At 38.9% G+C, this 20,001-nt stretch overlaps 1 protein-coding gene across 1 annotated transcript in view; it reads left to right on the top strand.

The window, feature by feature from the left end:
* Positions 1–20,001, top strand: part of ASAH2 (N-acylsphingosine amidohydrolase 2) — a gene marked incomplete at both ends in the record, with an annotated part of 87,418 nt that overhangs the window by 6,751 nt on the left and 60,666 nt on the right. Inside the window, 3 exons of the mRNA XM_079707819.1 lie at positions 6,270–6,446; positions 7,718–7,845; positions 8,986–9,063. Of these exons, the coding sequence (XP_079563945.1) occupies positions 6,270–6,446; positions 7,718–7,845; positions 8,986–9,063 (383 nt within the window). The remainder of the gene's footprint in view (positions 1–6,269; positions 6,447–7,717; positions 7,846–8,985; positions 9,064–20,001) is intronic.

Genomic DNA, 20,001 nt, shown 5'->3' with positions numbered 1-20,001 from the left:
GCAGCTGGCTTCCCTTATAGTGTGTAACTTAAAGGAAAGAGCAGGGATTTTCGCCCACTCAGTAGGTTGTCTTTTCATTTTGTCAGTGGAAATATTTGCAAATGATATGACTGATAAGATGTGGATATCCAAAATATATAAACAGTTCATACAACTCAACATCAAAAAACCATAAACAACCTGATTAAAAAATGGTCCGAGGGCTTCCCTGGTGGCGCAGTGGTTGAGAGTCCGCCTGCCGATGCAGGGGACGCAGGTTCGTGCCCCGGTCCGGGAAGATCCCACATGCCGCGGAGCAGCTGGGCCCGTGAGCCATGGCCGCTGAGCCTGCACGTCCGGAGCCTGTGCTCCGCAAGGGGAGAGGCCACAACAGTGAGAGGCCGGCGTACAGCAAAAAAAAAAAAAAAAAAAAAAAAAAAAAGGTCCGAGGACCTGAATAAACATTTTGCCAAAGAGGACCTGCAGATGGCCAACAGGCACATGAAAAGATGCTCAACATCACTGATCATCAGGGAAATGCAAATCAAAACTACACTGTGATATTACCTCACACCTGTCAAAATGGCTATCATCAAAAAGAACACAAATAACAAACACTGTTGAGGATGTGGAGAAAAGGGAACCCACATACATATTGGTTGGAATGTAAATTTGTGTAGCCACTGTGGAAAATAGTATGGAGGTGTCTCAAAAAATTAAAATAGAACTACCATATGACCCAGCAATTCCACTCCTGGGTATATATCTGAAAAAAATGAAAACACTAATATGAAAAGATATATGTACCCCCATGTTCATAGCAGTATTATTTACAGCTGCCAAGATGTAGAAGCAACCTAGGTGTCCATCAATAGATGAATGGATAAAGAAGCTGTGGTGTATATACATATATACAATGGAATACTACTCAGCCATAAAAAAAATGAAATTTTGCCATTTGTAACAACATGGTTGGACTTGGAAGGTATTATGCTAAGTGAGATAAGTCAGAAAGACAAATACTGTATGATATCACTTGTATGTGGAATCTAAAAACTAGAACAAACTAGTGAATATAACAAAAAAGAAAAAGACTCACAGATATAGAGAACAAATTAGTGGTAACCAGTGTGGAGAGGGAAGAGGGGAGGGGTAATGTAGGGTTAGGGGATTAAGAGGTATAAATTATTATGTATAAAATAAGCTACAAGGATATATTGTACAACACGGAATATAGCCAATCTTTTATAATAACTATACATGGAGCATAACCTTTAAAAATTGTGAATCACCATATTGTATGCCTGTAACTTATGTAATATGATACATCAACTATACTTTAATTTAAAAAAAAAGAACAGGGAAGAAACCACAGTGCCTTTCATAACCCAGGCTCAGAAGATGCACACCATCACTTTCACCCTGTTCTATCCTTAGAAGCAAGTCACCAAGTCTAGTTCACACTCACAGGTGGGAAAGTTATACTTCACTTCTTGAAGCCAGGGTTATTGAAGAATTTGTGGACATACAGTACTTTAAAAGTACAACACAGGGATTCAGGAAATGGAAACTAGAGGAAAATTCAAAGTGGAAGTGACACTTAAATGGGGAGAATTTTAAATGGTTGACATGGGGAGAAAGAGCTATCAAATCGAGGGGACAACATGGACACAGAGAGGCACAAGGGAGAAATGTAGATGTATTTGAAGAGACAGAGATTAATTCTATTAGGACACATGTAGCCATGTAATTGGAGATGTAGCTGGAAGGTGTGTTGGTCATAATTTGTAGGGTCCTGGGATGCCAGGTTGTTTTTAATTCTGTGGGTGATGGGGATTCTTAGAAAACCTTTGCATGGAGGAGTGATGCAAACACAGTTGTACTTTAGGATGATTAATCAGACAGTGATGTTTGAGGTGGATTGTAATGGACTAGAGCTACTGGTGAAGACACAAATTGGCAGATTCCTTAAATTAACATCAAGGCTCTATTGATAAGAGTCCAGTTGGGAAAACAGTAATCACACTAGGTATTTCAAACAGGGGATTTAATATGGAGGAATTTTACAAGGTGTTAAAAGGCTGAAAGAACTAGAAAGGTAAACTAGCATGGCAGGAGGGATTTAAACTTTGCCTGGCCATTTCCCCTATACTATGTAATGCTGGCATAAAAGTTTTAAACCAATGGGACAGCAGTGAGACTATATGGTGGTAAAAAGTCAAATTAAATGCTAATGAGATTTGGGGATGAATTGGCATAAAAGCTAACACTTGACCTAGTTCCTGTGACGAGTCAGGTATTGGTCTAAGTGCTTCATATATATTAATTCATTTAATCCTCCAAACAACTGTATGAGGGAGGTACTATTATTATGTCATTTGACAGACTGGGAAACTGAGTTGCAGAAGACCAAGTAACTTGTCCAAGTGTACGCAGCTAGGAACTGTCCGAGGTGGGATTCAAACGTTGACATCTTCCTGCCAGAGCACGTGCTCATTACCATAGCACTATACTGTTTTTCTGAGGAATCAAAATGGTTCTGGGGGCTTCCCTGGTGGCGCAGTGGTTGAGAGTCCGCCTGCCAATGCAGGGGGCACATGTTCGTGCCCCGGTCCGGGAAGATCCCACATGCCGCGGAGCGGCTAGGCCCGTGAGCCATGGCCGCTGAGCCTGCACGTAAAGGAGCGTACCGCGCAAAAAAAAAAAAAAAAGGTTCTGATTGGGAAATGGTGGGATCATTAAGTAGAAATAGAGTCAAAACAGACACTTTGGGGTGGAGTGTGGAGGGGATAGTAGGTTAATGTATTGGGTTGTAGACCACTATGAAGTTAATACTGGGCACCATTTAACCAGCTCTTCCTATTTTTACTTCCCCTTACAATCTGAGACCCAGAGGAAAGACCTATAAATGAACCCACTTACTTATCCCAAGTTAATCCAAGGGAAAAGTGTGAAAAATAAATGTAACTAAACTAGTGCCATTAAACTTATTATAACACCTGTTTGTTTGTTTTTTTACATCCTTGTTGGAGTATAATTGCTTTACAATGGTGTGTTAGTTTCTGCTTTATAACAAAGTGAATCAGTTATACATATACATATGTTCCCATATCTCTTCCCTCTTGCTTCTCCCTCCCTCCCACCCTCCCTATCCCACCCCTCTAGGTGCTCACAAAGCACCGAGCTGATCTCCCTGCATAACACCTAGTTTTAGTCAGATTCTCTGTCTCAGTTTTGAGATTGATGAAATTTCCAGCATGGAATAAAGATTAAAGAAGATCCCTGAGCAGTGAGGCAGGACAGGAAAGCAGCATGACTTTTCTGACTCTTTCTATGTCATGTTCCCAAGAGTGTCAGCAATAGGAAATGGAATGGAAACTGCAGTCGAAGAAGTGAGCGATGGACATTAATGTCACTTCTTTGCTCTATGTTAAAATAGCCCTCCTTTCATGAAGTAGGAAACATGCTACTTATAATGGCTATTGGCAGGCATTGTTATTACATGATTGAGTTTTTAATTTTTTTCTTTTTCCCCAGAAGTCCCACATGTCTGACTTCATATCAGAGACTGTAGTTTAGGATAAGATTTCTGTAAGCTGTTTGTAGTCTTTTTCTTTTGTTTTAAAATCCAAGATTCATAATTTCTATGTTTTCAAGAGCTTGATTCTTGCAAAAACCTGAAAAAGTGCACTGAATTCTAAAAATCCTAATGTTACAGTTCTTTAGGAATAAAAATGTGTGGGACAGGGAGCTCTAAAGTTGACTGGCAGTTCCTTCTTTTCCAAGACCTTCTTGTCTTGGTTACAGAATTGTAAGAACATCAGCTTTTGACTTTAGTTAAGCTTCCATGGTGTCCATTCATTGATTGTTTCACCTTCTCCAAACAGACATTTATTCTTAATGAAGCAGTAATACTTACTGTGTGAAAGAATATGTAAGAGTGATGAAGAGTTGGGGCTGGAGTTAGGATCAAACAGAAGGAACATGGAACCTTATTGGGATGGAGAGTGTGGGCTGGTAATGTTGGTCTAGTTATACCTTATTTCCTTTCCACATTTGCCTGGTATCACATGGTTGCTCATGTGGATGTGGTAGCCTAGGAATCAGTGTTTGGGGCATGGAGAGGTTAATGAGGCATGAAGATGGTTTGTAAGATCTCCTTCCTGATTCAATGACCACGTGACTTAGAATGAGGATGGTGGAGCTCTTCACCTAAAACAGAAGAGGTTGAATGTATGTCTTTATGTATTTTCAGTATATAGCACACCAGTTGCTGCTGCTTCCTTATGTACCATTGGTGTGCTGGAACTGGCTTGTACCAGCTCATGAGAGCTGATTGTTAAATATTTAGGAACTTTGTGAGTTAGTGGTTAAACTTTTGGTAGCTTGAAATTCACTATGGTGAGTGTATTTGTGCCACAGAAATTGACAGATGATACAAATGAGGGCTATTCTTTTTTCTTTCAGAGAAACAGTTTATCAACATACTACTGCCTATACCATACTCAAGGTGGACAGCATTGCTAATCAAAAAAGGCACTCTTTTGGGACTTCCCTGGCTGTCTAGTGGTTAAGATTCTGCGCTTTCACTGTAGGGGGTGCGGGTTCGATCCCTGGTTGGGGAACTAAGATGCTGCACGCCCCCCTCCCCCACCAGAAGGCACTCATTTTTTGCTAAGCTCAGATTTGGATTCAGAATCCTTCTCAACACACTGCTTTGGATAGCAACCACCCATGAATGGGGACTGAGTGCATGAGATAAGTAGTATTTGCCAGCTCTGCCATAAATGAGTTTCTGTCATTGTCCCTGGTATTAAGTGATAGTATCTTACACTGAGGAAGGTTGCCTGGGATTGACACTTTTGCTGGAACATTTTAATAATTTTTGACATGAAGTCAAGGCATCTTTCACAGAGAAACCACAGTAATACCAAACTTCAGATTACAGTTGATTAAAGCATAATCAGATATAGGTATTCAGCACTAATGTAGCATTTGAAGTCAACTATACTTCAATAAAAAAAAGACATTTGAGCCACAAAAAAAAAAAAAGCTACTCAGCAACATCACTAATTTTTTCTTTTGTTTTCTTGATGTATATATACCACCCAAAAACATCAATTATTCATCTGGATGTTCATCGATTAATTCAATGAACATTTACTGAGTCTCTTTGGATTAGATATCTATTGCTGTACAGCAAGTCATCCAGAAAACTCAGTGGCTTAAAACAACAATAATCATGTATTAGTGCTCAGGATTTTTTGTGGGTTAGGAATCCTAGAATGGCTGGGTTGGATGATTCTGACATATTAGAACCACAGTCTCATATCATTACTTTTGTATCATGAAGTTGAACTTGGATGTTGGCTGGGGCTGAGGTTGTTTGAAGCTTGCCTGAGTCTGAAGGGTCACCTTCTATGGTTGTTCACCAAACGGCTAACAAGTTAGTGCTGACAAGATGGTTCCTTTCTACATGGGCCTGTCCACAGGATTGCTGGGGTGTCCTCAGGTCACAGCGGGTGGCTTCCCCAGGCCAATAAGTGTAAGTGTCTTTGTCTGGGAATATTGAGTTCTTCATTTTGGGAAGTGAGTCAGTAAAGAGGACTTTGCACTGCTCCTGAGATGCTTTCCCCCCTGGTATTGCATGACCAGTTTGCTCTCTTCAGTTAAGCCTCTGATTAAAAGTAACGTCTTTGGGAAGATCTTTCCTCACTAACACCTATCATGTTCTTCTGCCTTACCTAGCTATATTTTTCTTCATAGAGTTTATCACTGTATAATATAATATTGCATATTTATTTATCTTTCCCTCCTTAGAATAAAAACTTCTCCAGGGTAGGGACCTCATATGTCCCTAGTGCTTAGAACAGTGTCTGGACAATGAGCAGGTGAGAATACTGGTTCTACAGTTAGAGTTGGATCTAGACTCTGACTCTGCTCTTTATTAGATCTGTGGGCAAATTATTTAACTTCTGTACATGTCAATGTTTCCAGCGAAAGATAAGATTAAAAATGCCCACCTCTTGGTGGTGTTATAGAGACTTTTAAATGACATGATGTATGTAATACCTAGCATTGTGCTTGTACAAAGCAAGAATCTATAAAATGTTAGCGATTGCAATTATTGTTGATGTTGCTGTTACTGAGATGATAAACTCAAGCATAGAGTAAAAGGTCACTGACAGGGATGTCACTGATATGGCTCAGTGGTTAGACTCATCAGAGCTTTTTCTCAGGCTATGCTCCTATGTTATTCCTCTTCTTTGTTTTGTTTTCCTTTCTTAAAGGTCCTGAAGAGGCTGCAGAGTAAATATGGCTCCCTGTACAGAAGAGACAACGTTATCCTGAGTGGTACTCATACACACTCGGGTCCAGCAGGGTATTTCCAGTACAGTACATTTGTGATTGCCAGTGAAGGATTTAGCAATCGAACTTTTGAGTACATGGTTGCTGGCATCATGAAGGTAGGCAAGGGACCCCAGAGGACCCCAATGTTCTTTAGCATTGCTTACAGTGTTTTAGGAGTGGTGTGGTATGCTACGGAGAGTCCCTATAGGATCTCGGTCTGAGCACAGTCTTAGCACCTACTTCCCTTTCTCCTTTTTGACTCCCTTGTAGCTTCTGGTTCTGAGCTGTGGGCTGCTAGTCCTGAGGCACTGATTGATTGGGAGAAGAGGGTTCTATGGCAGTAAGCCTCATATTGTCACCCAAAGACACAGAAAACATTTTGTATCGAACCCTTATAAATTATAGGGTCCCACATAGTCAGTTCTCTGCACAAAGTCACTTGAAAAGAAATCCACCAAGGAACTCAAAATAATTATGAATAATTTCAAGCCTTCCTTGTATTTCCCAAAGAGCATAGAAGGGGATCCAATTTACACCACACATCCTCGTTTCTCAAGTCCTCTATTGCAGCTCTAGATTGACATGGGGCTCTGAAGTGATACCCTCAAACACTTCTCCCATTCCTGGTTTGGGTAGCTTTTACTACTCTCTCCTGTCTTCCAGGTAATTATTTTCTCTCATAGAATCCTTGCTAATGTTTTCTTCATTCCTTTGTCTCTCAGGTTTAGTCTCTCTCTACTTTTTCTCATAAAATTACCACCATCCCCTGCCCCCAAATCCAGGGATCCATCTGGCAAAGGAAGAAATGTCTTTACAACAATGTTTTTCAAAGAGCAAATAACAGTCTATGAATGGCTTTATGAAATCAATTTCATAGGTTGTGATAAGCTTTAAAAAAGGAACTAAAAGAGGTTGGAAAATAACATAATGCATGACACATAGGGTATAGTTTGTATTGTGAACTTTTGTTTTAGGATACATATCTTGATGTGTATTAAGTTATGATGAAAAATGTATTAATTACTGTATTTCTCAGTCCAAAAAGTTTGAAAAACTCTGCCTTAGAGGGTGTGGGCAGGAGGATGGAGAGTTGTAAGGTCAAGTCTCCCATTTTGGCCATCTGAAATGGCAGGCAGTTCCTGACTTGGCAGTCTTGAGACACTCAGGTCGTTCCCTATACGCAGCATTTCCTCATGTCAACCCTGAAGGTCATGTCTGTTACCCCCAGAATGACACCAGCCCTGTGGTTCTCCAGCTTTCATCCCATAGCAGGGACAAGTGGAGACAAAAGAAATTGTCCACAGGGTTCTTCTGTTTATATCAACTAAGTCCTAATGCCCACTAGGATTTCTAACTTTACAACCTTTTTTTTTTTTTTAACCTATAGAGCATTGAGATAGCACATGCAAATATGAAACCAGGCAAAATCTTTATCAATAAAGGGAATGTGGATGGTGCACAGATCAATCGAAGCCCTTCTTCTTACCTTTGGAATCCACAGTCAGAGAGAGCAAGGTGAGGGTGCAATTATCAAAATAAAATCATGTGTTTCCTTTAGGAACCAGCAACAAAATCTAAGAACAGGGTTGTTACTTGGTGGGTATGGTGAGATCCTGAAAGTGTATTAAAGCTGAAATAATTTAAAAACATGCTGATAATCTAAGACAAGCAGAAATAAAAAGAGAATGCAGAAGCACAGACCTGCCTATGCACACGTCTTCCCCCTTTGCTGGATGTGGGAGTCAGATGTGAATGTTAGAAGGACTCTGGGCTTTCAATGAAGGCACAACTGTGGTCTCATCTTAGCTTTGTCACTTCCTAGTTGTGTAACCTTTAGAGCTCCACTTAAATCTTAATTTAGGGGTTCTCTGCTTCTCATCTGGAAAACATAAAAATGTGCATAACATATATTTATTTGACTAATGAATAACTATTTTTATTACATTATTCAGAAGAAATTATTTTAGTACAGGAGAATGTAGTATGAGAGAAGAGATAAAAGAATAAAGCAATTGGTGTGAAGAGCAAGACATAAAACTGGCATAATTGAATGGGACAACTAAGGAAGACCATTATTTTTTAATTTTTTATGTGATGAATGAGGTTTGTGGCAGAAGAGAAGTACTTGGCTACTATGGCAGAGTAAAATAATATCGTAGTTCAACTTGACCACTTGACATTTCATATTTGTCTCTATATTTTTTAAAAGATTTCAAAGGAGTTGATTTTTAGAAAATATAATCTGATTTCCCTTGAAAGGACATAAAAGAACCCTTTAAATTGTAGGTCAGGAATGATTTTGATTTTGCACATTCCCCCCTATTTTTAAGAGATTTCACTAAAATTTAATATGAGTAGATATTTCAAAGTCAAATCCTTTTTTAAAGAAATAATATATGCTATATAATATTGAATATTTTACATAAAAATGTGTATTTCATCTCCAGTTAGCTGCCCTTTTGCTCACAGTTGCAAATCATTTCTTTAGCTGAGAAATGAGATCCTGGATGCAGTTTGTAGAACTACAGAGTGTCAGGGAGCCTTGCTTACTGAGAGTCATTTTGGTTTTGGTTTTTGTGTCAGCTTCTGTTCTGTCATACATGAGGGCCAGGCTCTAACCTAGAACTCACTAAGTTTCTCTGTTTTGTTGACTAGGTATTCTTCAAATACAGACAAGGAAATGGTACTCTTGAAAATGGTAGATTTGAACGGAGACGACCTGGGTCTTATCAGGTACTCTATTTACTTGAAAAAAAAATTTCTGTTTGAATGATTTTCCTTAATTACAGGGGGGAAAAAGAGACCAGAATAGTGACAGCAGAGGCTGAGAATAAGCTGAGTGGTTGAATCATATCTGAGGTCCAGCCATGGGCCCTCAGGCAACGTTCTCAGCATCCCAGGGCTTAGTTCCTCACCTGTAAAACAGGGCTAATAAAAGGATTATGTGAATGAGGGATCTGGGTGAAGAAGTTTAGCATAGCATCTGACATATGATAGGTTCAGTAAATGCTAGTGGTTATTACTTTATCAAGATCTCATGTGGTGGACAATGATCTCTTAGAAATGAGAAAACAATCTGACCAACCAGCAAGTGATTATGGGTTTGAGGTTATTTACCTGTGCTTTTCTAAAAGGATTAAGTCTAATGTAGGACAATGCCAATTAGTGATAAAAGCAGAACTGAGACCACCTAACAGAGGCAAATGAGGCAAAATTACAGCTTGGCACAGATTTTAGCTCCATTTTATACGTAAGAAAACACATGAATTTTGTTTTCTTTGACAAGAAGGCATTTGAATTCATATGTGATTTTGGTTGCTGCGATTGAACTGACTCAGGAATTGTCTGGGTGGGTAACAGCAGAAATCTTGACTTGTGGACTTCCAAATTGACACAGAAATGTCCTAAGGAAGCGGATGATAGCGCATAGGTTCAAGAGTCAAATGGCTTGTGTTCATTCTGGGCTCTCATTCTTAGTGGCTGTGTGACTTTGGTCAAGTTACTTAACTGCTATGTCTCAGTTTTCTTACTCTAAAATTGAGGGATAAAATGAGTCCTTAAATGTTGATAATAACTGTTCTTAAAGGTGGTAGGAGTCTGCCGGGGGATTATAAAATATCTAAGTGAAAGTTTCTATGTGAATAAAATTAAGTAGACTGAAAGTAATACGAGGTGAAGAAAAACATTGAAGACTGACCCACAGTTCAGATACTAGGGTTGGTCCTATAACTGGGTAGAGAACAGCATGGTGGTAAGGAGTTTGGGTTTTAGCATTTAGGTTTTAGATATAGGTTTTAGGACTTGAATTCCAGCCCCAGCTCTGCCCCTTACTAGCCCTGTGGCCTGGGGAAAGTAATTTATCTACTTGCACCTCAAGTATTTTGTTTGAAAATAGGAATAATGATACCTCATGGGATTGTTTGAAGATTAAATGAGATAGTGCATACAAAACTCTAGTTCTATGCCTGGCATAAAAAGAGTTTAATAATTTTAGCTAAAAGGTAAGTAGTAGAATAACATTCTACCTCTTCTAAAAGTGCCATTATTGGCATCTCAGGGTGCTTGAAATTCTTAGCATTGGTGTTACTTCTTTGGGGTTAAAGTGAGATCCCTAAAAATTCCCTGATAAAATAACCTTTATTATGTGGGTTGATATAATAAGACTCATTCTTTGTTCACAGTTAATTCATATACTGATTAGTTGCCACTTAGCATTTAACTCAATAGACTTTCTAAATGTCAGGCATGCAACTGTGTGCTTGGGGTATATTATTATGAATAAAGCATAGTCCCTATCTTAGTTTTATAGGCTAGTGGGATGAGCTGCGCAGGAGACAAGAGACAGACAGACAAGTAATCATAACATAATCAGATGGTCATCAGTGCTGTCACCTGGGCATAAATAAATGCTGTGGGAAATTGGAGGTGGTAGCACTGAACTCTACCTGGGAGCATCGTGAAAGACTTCAAAAAGGAAATGACACTGAACTGGACCTGAAGGAGCCATGGGATTTCTCATGGAGCCATGAAAAAACTACATTGTGAGGCCAGATTATGGGCTTAGGTCAAGGAGTGGCTGAGAGATGAATCTAGAAAGGTAACCTAGCTCTTGATTTTGGATCACTTTAACGGGGAATTTGGTTAGGAGACAGGATAAGGACATGTATGTGCGACTAGTTAGAGAATCCCCAATTTGTTAGGAGAAGAAATTGCCTTTTCCCTTATAGTTTCTACTTAACTCTTGGCTGAATGACGGAGACCATTCATGATTTCCTTTTTTAAAATTTTATTTTATTTTAAAATTTATTTTTAATTTTATTGGATTATAGTTGATTTACAATGTTGTGTTAGTTTCAGGTGTACAGCAAAGTGATTTTGTTGTACATATACATATATTTGTTCTTTTATTTTTTATTTTTTTAACATCTTTATTGGAGTATAGTTGCTTTACAATGGTGTGTTAGTTTCTGCTTTATAACAAAGTGAATCAGTTATACATATACATATATCTCAATATCTCTTCCCTCTTGCGTCTCCCTCCCTCCCACTCTCCCTATCCCACCCCTCTAGGTGGTCACAAAGCACCGAGCTGATCTCTCTGTGCTACACGGCTACGTCCCACTAACTCTCTATTTTACATTTGGTAGTGTATATATGTCCATGCCACTCTCTCACTTTGATTTAGTTTCTGAATCATTGAGGAATGCCAAGAGGACACTCAAAATGCTATTTTTGGGACCAGATTCTCTTTGCTTCCTTGCATATAACTATATAACATATCTGGAAGTCCCAGGGTCATCTGTCAAGGTTATAACAATGCTTTTCCATCTGCTGTGCTTAACAGCCTGCAATAACTTTCTGTTGTTTCTATAGCCACCGTATATTATCCTTGATGAAATTGCCCCTGCAATTGCCTCTTGTTGCATAGGGATAATTGCTCTTTGAACACATTAAAAATGATCCAAAGCATAAAGTCAAATCTGGGCTGCTAAGTAACTCAGCCACCATATGTAGGTACCTGCTATTAGGCAGGATTCCAAGGTATGAGGAGTTTAGAAACACAGAACCTCAGATTTGCAGAGCATGAAGATCATCAAAGTTGAAACTTCAACTGAGGCCTAGAAAGGTGATGCGACCTACCCAATGTCACAGCCAAGACTATTCTCTTCACCCTGAAAACATGTTGAAGTTCATAATTTATTCCTTGCTACTCTCATTGTTGTTTTCATTTCTCCTTTCAGCAAGTCTCCACCAGGCACCTACTATGTGCCAGGCAGTGCTTTCCAGTCCTTGGAATGATGCATTTCCAGTAAATGGTCATAAAGTCAGGAGTCAAATACCTGTGTCTATGCTCCTTGAACAAATCCTTTAAAATCTCTGAGACTCAGTTTCCACATTTCTCAAATGTAGATGTAACATCTCTCCACATAGAGATTATTATGCATTCATTCATTTATTAAATATTGTGGAAGATGTGTGTCATGAATTGAACTAGTACTATACAGATACACTGAGAAAAAAATTGGTGTCCTAGCTGTGGTTCTTATAGAACTTATAGTCTACTGGTGGAGACAAAAGGTAATCATATAGTCATACAAATGCATGTATAATTATAATTGGGTTAACTGCTAAGAAAGAAAGGTATGAAGAGCTATCTTCCTTAAAGAAAGGAAGGTATGAAGAGCTATCTAACTTGACCTGGTCAGGGAGATTGGGAAAGGTTTCCCTGAGGAAGAGAAAATGGAACTGAAAACCAAAGGAAGGGTAAGAATTAACTGGAAAAATGGGGGGTAAAAAAGAACATTTAACACAGATGGGAAAACATGTGCAAAAGTCCTGTGGCCTGTTTGAGGTGCTGATAGGTCTGTGTGGCTGGAGTGCGAGGACAGTGGGGCAGGGTGCTGTGAATTAAATTCAGAGGTAGAGGTCAGATGCCATGATAAAGATTTGGGTCTTTAAACAAAGGGGAATAGAAAATCACTGAAGTGTTTTCAGCTGGGGTTGGGAGTTGGGGGCTCTTGAAGGGTTAGGAAGAGTAGTGACTTGAGGGATGAAAGAATTATGTGCATGAAACTATTCCATAATCCATCAAGTCCTCTACAATTGTAAGGCCAACATTTGCCTCAGTTGATCTGTCTATAAGGAAAATATTTCTTTTTGACTGATACTACTGTATGCAAAAACAGTAAATGATTTTTCTCCAGACGTGGAGAATATGTTTGGGATGTTCTGTATTAAAATATAAGCTGTGTGGCAGTCACAAAATTCACTTTGGGAGATTCTGGAAGGCACCTCAAAGAAGGAGTCTGTGGAGTGGAGTTCTGGGAGATCCTGATGTAGTAAGATGCTATGGAATGAAAAAACGATGAAGGGAGAAAACAAAACAGGTTTCAAATATCTGTACCAAGAGAAAAATCACAGGAATGGGCAGATAATCTAAATGGCGGCTCTGGGAGTGGCAGCTGGGAACACTGACTCATTTCCTCAAGTGTGGTGCAGCCGGACAGGCTCTGTCTCACTTCTCTTCCCTTCTCCTATCTTTTCCCGTCTGCCAAGTTTCCTTTCTCAAGTTTGTAGGAATGGTATGGACCCTCCTTTTTGTTTTTCTCACCTCATTACCCCTTTAGGAGTCAGTATGGCACGGCTCCTATTCGTCAGAGGTGGAAGGAAGGTCTGAGCAGGTTTTTGAATGATTTCTCTATTGTCTTCTGTTTTACACATTGCAAATCCTTTTATTTTTACAGAAATGGGTTATCCTTTCAAGGCACATTTTCAGAAGACAACAAGGGGCAGTGATTTGTGCAACCTATTTGAATAATTTATGTACACACTTAGAAAAACCCGATTTATGAAATTAATTCATTTGAATGATGCTGACTTATGGAACTCAGTTTGAGGGGTGTGTGTGTGTATAAATCTTCTCCATGATTTCTGACTATGACTTCTTGAATTATAATTTCTAACTGTTTATTCTCTATGGCTCTCTGTTCTCCCCCCTGCATTCTCTTCTCCGTGTACTTAACCCAACGCTGAGAGCAAATGTGGAAACCTCAGTGACTGCCTTTCACCAGACATTCTTGTTTTTTACATCTTTATTGGAGTATAATTGCTTTACAATGGTGTGTTAGTTTCTGCTTTATAACAAAGTGAATCAGTTATACATATACATATGTCTCCATATCTCTTCCCTTTTGCATCTCCCTCCCTCCCACCCGCCCTATCCCAACCCTCTAGGTGGTCACAAAGCACTGAGCTGATCTCCCTGTGCCATGTGGCTGCTTCCCACTAGCTATCTATTTTATGTTTGGTAGTGTATATATGTCCATGCCACTCTCTCGCTTTGTCCCAGCTTACCCTTCCCCCTCCCCATATCCTCAAGTCCTTTCTCTAGTAGGTCTGTGTCTTTCTTTATTCTTGTCTTACCCCTAGGTTCTTCATGACATTTTTTTTTCTTAAATTCCATATATATGTGTTAGCATACGGTATTTGTCTTTCTCTTTCTGACTTACTTCACTGTCATACAGAGTGAAGTAAGTCAGAAAGAGAAACACCAGCCATTCTTGACCTCTTCTCTTTTCTCCATCTCATCATCATGTCTTTATAAATACCTTCTCCATTAGCCTTTGCTCTGTTTTGTGAAGCCCCGCTCTGTTTCTACATCCTGAATTTCTCTTTCCTATTCTGCCTCTTCTATGTTGTTGTGAAGCTTGATGCTGTCTTCTTGCTCCAACTTTCCTACCAGCTTATTTGTGCTCTCCCTTTTCAGTGAAGTGTAGGCCTTGGTTACATAGTGAGTTTTCATTCTGTGTCAAAGTCCATCCCCATATAAAGTGAAGATGCTTAATAAGGGCTTTCTGATGATGAGGGTGATGAGAGTTGACTGATAGTAGAGATTAATCATACTTGTTAACTTAAATTGTCCCAAGTTTAGAAACCAAAACTGTAAAAGCCAGATGTCATAACTGGCAGAAGACATTGGACTTACTTTCCAAAGTCAACCATGTTTAATATTCAGGAACATTTTCTTCTGCCCATTTTCCTATGTGGAATGTATGATAAGAAAGAAACATGACTAAAAGGTCATTCTTTCAAGGTAGATGCTCTCTTAGTTTCATATACTATGGGTACTACAAGCCTTAAAATACTATAAAAAATATTAACAATGTTATCTCCATGTATCCCAAGTGTTTTTTTATTTGTTTTTGTAGTGATTCTCTTTATACCTAATAATAATTTTTTTTCTCTCAAAAATCTATGTATTTTCAGTTAATATAGCTAACTCAGCTCTCTGTAGGTTAGAATATGCCGTGTATATTTTTTCTATCATTTTCTTTCAACTTTTATTTGTTCTTACATTTTAGAGGTGTCTGTTATGAATATCATATAGCTTTATTTATTTGTTTTTTACTCTGATAATCTTCATCTTTTAATGAGTGAATTTAGTTTATTTTTATGAATTATGATTATTATATATCTGGACTTGTCTATATCTCTTCACTTTCCTATTTATCTCACTTTTTCAGTGCTTTTTATTCTTTTTGGGATTGATAGACTAAAAAAAATCTTTAAATGGAAAATTATAGTTTCCAAAGATGTGGCAACAATAGCTCTTATCTTATGTATTCTATACAAACTGACCTTGCCAGTCCCCTTCAAGAGTGGAGATTTTTCCAGCCCTTGAAACTTGACCAGCCCCAGGACCACTTTGATCAAAAAGATGAGAGAAGTGACACTATGCCAGGGCTGGCAAAGTTGTTTTTTAATAGACTTTAATCTTTAGAGCAGTTTTAGATTCACAGCAAAATTAAAGTACAGAGATTTCCCATATACACCTGCCCCCAAACATGCACAGCCTCCCTCATTATTAACACCTCCCACCAGAGTGGTACATTTGTTACCATCCATGAACCTATGTTGACAGGTCATTTTCTCCCAGAGTCCATAATTTACATTAGAGTTCACTCTTGGTGTTGTACAGTGGTTTTTAAAAAATCTTCCTTTTGTTCATGTATTTCCTAAAATTTCTAAGGTGAACAAAAATAAAAATTTAAAATCATCTGGTAATCCTGGGCCTCAATAACTTCTAATATTTTGTTATATAGCCTTTCAGACCTTTACCTAATCATGTTTATTTTTCTTTATTTTTTGAAAATGACACTTTTTTGTATATACATTTTGGCAACTTTTTCATTTAGAATTACCTTATGAATATCTTTCAGTGCTATGTAGTATTTTTGTTTTTATTTTATTATTATTTTTTTAACATCTTTATTGGAGTATAATTGCTTTACAATGGTGTGTTAGTTTCTGCTTTATAAAAAAGTGAATCAGCTATACATATACATATATCCCCATATCTCGTCCATCTTGCATCTCCCTCCCTATCCCACCCCTCTAGGTGGTCACAAAGCACCGAGCTGATCTCCCTGTGCTATGCAGCTGCTTCCCACTAGCTATCTATTTTACATTTGGTAGTATATATAAGTCCATACCACTCACTGACTTCGTCCCAGCTTACCCTTCCCCCTCCCTGTGTCCTCAAGTCCATTCTCTATGTCTGTGTCTTTATTCCTGTCCCACCCCTACCTAGGTTCTTCAGAACAATTTTTTTTTTAGATTCCATATATATGTGTTAGCATATGGTATTTGTTTTTCTCTTTCTGACTTAATTCATTCTGTATGACAGACTCTAGGTCCATCCACCTCACTACAAATAACTCAATTTCATTTCTTTTTATGGCTGAGTATAGACGTTTCTCCAAAGAAGATATACAGGTTGCCAACAAACACATGAAAGAGTGCTCAACATCATTAATCATTAGGGAAATGCAAATCAAAACTACAATGAGGTATCACCTCACACTGGTCAGAATGGCCATCATCAAAAAATCTACAAACAATAAATGCTGGAGAGGCTGTGGAGAAGAGGGAACCCTCTTGCACTGTTGGTGGGAATGTAAATTGACACAGCCACTATGGAGAAGAGTATGGAGGTTCCTTAAAAAACTGAAAACAGAACTACTATACGACCCAACAATCCCACTACTGTGCATATACCCTGAGAAAACTATAATTCAAAGAGTCATGTACCAAAATGTTCATTGCAGCTCTATTTACAATAGCCAGGACATGGAAGCAACCTAAGTGTCCACTGACAGATGAATGGATAAAGAAGATGTGGCACATATATACAGGGGAATATTACTCAGCCATTAAAAGAAATGTAGTATTTTTTAAATCACCATTTTAAAATTGTTGTATAGTGTTCCATTATATGTATGATAATGTACCAAACAAATCACCAATCATTTGACATTTCAGTTTATAGCTTTTTTCTATCATAAATTACACTGTGATAAGCCTTCATGAACAGATATCTTGTATATATTGCCAATGATTTCCCTAAGCTAAATTCCTAGAAGTGGCGTTGCTGAGCCAATAGAGGAATATTAATTATTACAGCTTTTCTCATAATTTGCCAAATGGTACTCTGGAAAACTTGCTGGTTTGCACTGCTTCTACCCAAGCATGAATGGAGCATTGTTTCCTGTGCTCTTGCCAATTTTGGTATTAAAATGCTTTACAAATGTTGTTAAGTAATAGACCCAAAAAAGCCAAATCATTCTTGTTTCCCTTTCAATTTCTTCAGTTCCTGGGTAGTTAGGCTGAATTAAAAAAATATATTCTTATTGGCTACTTCTTGTTTTACTTTTGTTGATTGCTTAATCTTACTATTTGGGATGCAAGAATTTTGATTGCAGTAACTTAATGAACTTAATGGAATCCACCCAAACCAGATATCTCTCCAGTAACATTGAGAGGGTATTTTTGGTTTTTTTTTCATCCAGGACTTTTGTAGATAACAAAATGAGTAGTTGAGAATGGACATCTCTTCTCTTGAGCAGAGATGGTAGAAAGATTCTCCAGGATGCTGGCCACCAAGTTTACCTGTAACTTTAGAAGGGGTCCTCTGGCTACAGCTCATTGTCCTTCTTTAGTCTGAGCAGTCTGGTCTGGAGTCATTGCTTCTGCTTGTTTCAAATTCAGGTTGCCCTTTGGATAAAATTCCAGGCCTAATAACCCTTACAATATAACACGATGAAACACCCTTTGCTTTCCTTTTCCCAATAGTCTGTAGTGGGGTGAGGCCAGGAGGATGGTAAGGCAGGTGAAAAAGTGGTGTGTTAATTTGGTGTGTGTTAAGAGGTGTTCGTTCATTAATGCTAGGGGATGCAATAGACCATGAAATTCCAGTGGCTTAACACATTAAAGATTTTAGTGTGCACATTTCCCACTCATGCAAAGTCTAATGAAAATTGGGTCATCCTTCTTCACATATGTTATTGGTCAGGTTCATTTGCCCCACCCTACCAGAGGGACTGGGAAAGAGAGGACACGTTGGTATTTTGTAAGCCCTCAAGTCTCTGCCACAAGAGGGCAGCGTTTCCTCATTTAATTATTTAAAGCTCATATTATATGGGGTGAATATATGTGTGTTGAATACACACATGCACACACATCATATATTTTAATATTGTGTTTACCTTATGTAACACACATATACACAGGGCTTTGGATATCTTTTTTCCCTTATAGTCATCATCACCACCAGCTGCAGCCGTATCAAAATCAGCATCAACATCATCATAGTGGTGATTTATTCCATTCTTAGCACAAACCAGTCTTTGTGCTAAGCACTTCAGATGTTTTTGTTCCTTTAATTGTCAAATGCGTGAGGTAGATAATACTATTATCATTATGTTACAGATATGAATACTGAGTTTCAAATAGGTTAAGTAACTTGTGTCTGATTCCAGAGCTCTTAGCCACTAAGACATATGGCCTCTACATTAGTTTCTTAGGGTTTCCATAACAAAGCACTACAGAGTGGCTGGCTTAAAACAGCAGAAATTTAATCTCTCACAGGTCGAGAGGCCAGAAGTCTGAAATCAGAGTGTTGGCAGGCTTGGTTCCTTCTGGATGCTCTGAAGGAAAATCAGTTCCATGCCTTCCTCTTAGATTCTGGTGGCTGCCAGCAATCCTTGGCTTGTAGATACATCACTCTGATCTCTGTCTTCATTTTCACATTGCCTACATCTCTATCTCTGGGTGTCTCTCTGTCCCTTTCCTCTTGTTATGAGGACACTAGTCACTGGATTTTAGACCCAACCTAAGCCAGTATCATTTCACTTGATCTTTATCTTGTTTACACTCTAAAGACTATGTCTAGGGCTTCCCTGGTGGTGCAGTGATTGAGAATCTGCTTGCTAATGCAGGGGACACGGGTTCGAGCCCTGGTCTGGGAGGATCCCACATGCTGTGGAGCAACTAGGCCCATGAGCCACAACTACTGAGCCTGCACGTCTGGAGCCTGTGCTCCGCAACAAGAGAGGCCACAAGAGTGAGAGGCCTGAGCACCGCGATGAAGAGTGGCCCCCGCTTGCCACAACTAGAGAAAGCCCTCGCACAGAAATGAAGACCCAACATAGCAAAAATAAATTAATTAATAAACTCCTACCCCCAACATCTTCTTTAAAAAAAAAAAAAAAAGACTATGTCTAAATAAGGTCCCATTCTGAGGTTATGGTAGATGTGAATTTTGGGGGGGGGGAACTATTGAATCCACTACAGCATCTTCTATTGTATTTGTCCAAAGGGCTCCCATGTTATTACACATCTTCATGAACACTACCTTTGAATGGAGGTACAATATTCTCTTCCTCTATTGGTGCGCACTTAGGTTGGAGATGGCCACACCTAGCACATAGGACTTGGTGCACAGCACACAAAAGCACTCCCTTCTCTGGGCTGACTAAGGTTCTTTGCTCGGGAAGCTGAGAGGCGGCTGGATTTCAGCCTCCACTTACCCCTTTGCCAGTCACCTTTTTGCAGAGCATGACCTCCATATAAACAGGGCGGCTCAGGTCTGAGAGAATGGAACCTGGGACGGGTTGTTACTGTTTTAGAATATTTAAGAAGCTCAATTCTGCATTTGGCTTTTCTGCTTCAGAATAGGAAGTACACAATGTCTGAATTGAAAGAGACACTAGAAAATGTCTCAGTTACATAGGAGAGAATAATTATACTATTCTGTATTAATTCACTGTTTATTGATTCACAAAGCACAGTTGGAATCTATTTTTCAGTCTTAGGAAACAGGGATCTAGAAAT

This window comes from Hyperoodon ampullatus, assembly GCF_949752795.1.
Source record: "Hyperoodon ampullatus genome assembly, chromosome: 1".
NCBI lineage: Eukaryota > Metazoa > Chordata > Mammalia > Artiodactyla > Ziphiidae > Hyperoodon > Hyperoodon ampullatus.
Note: the sequence above shows the minus strand (reverse complement) of the source record. Positions and strands in the feature narration are given on the sequence as shown.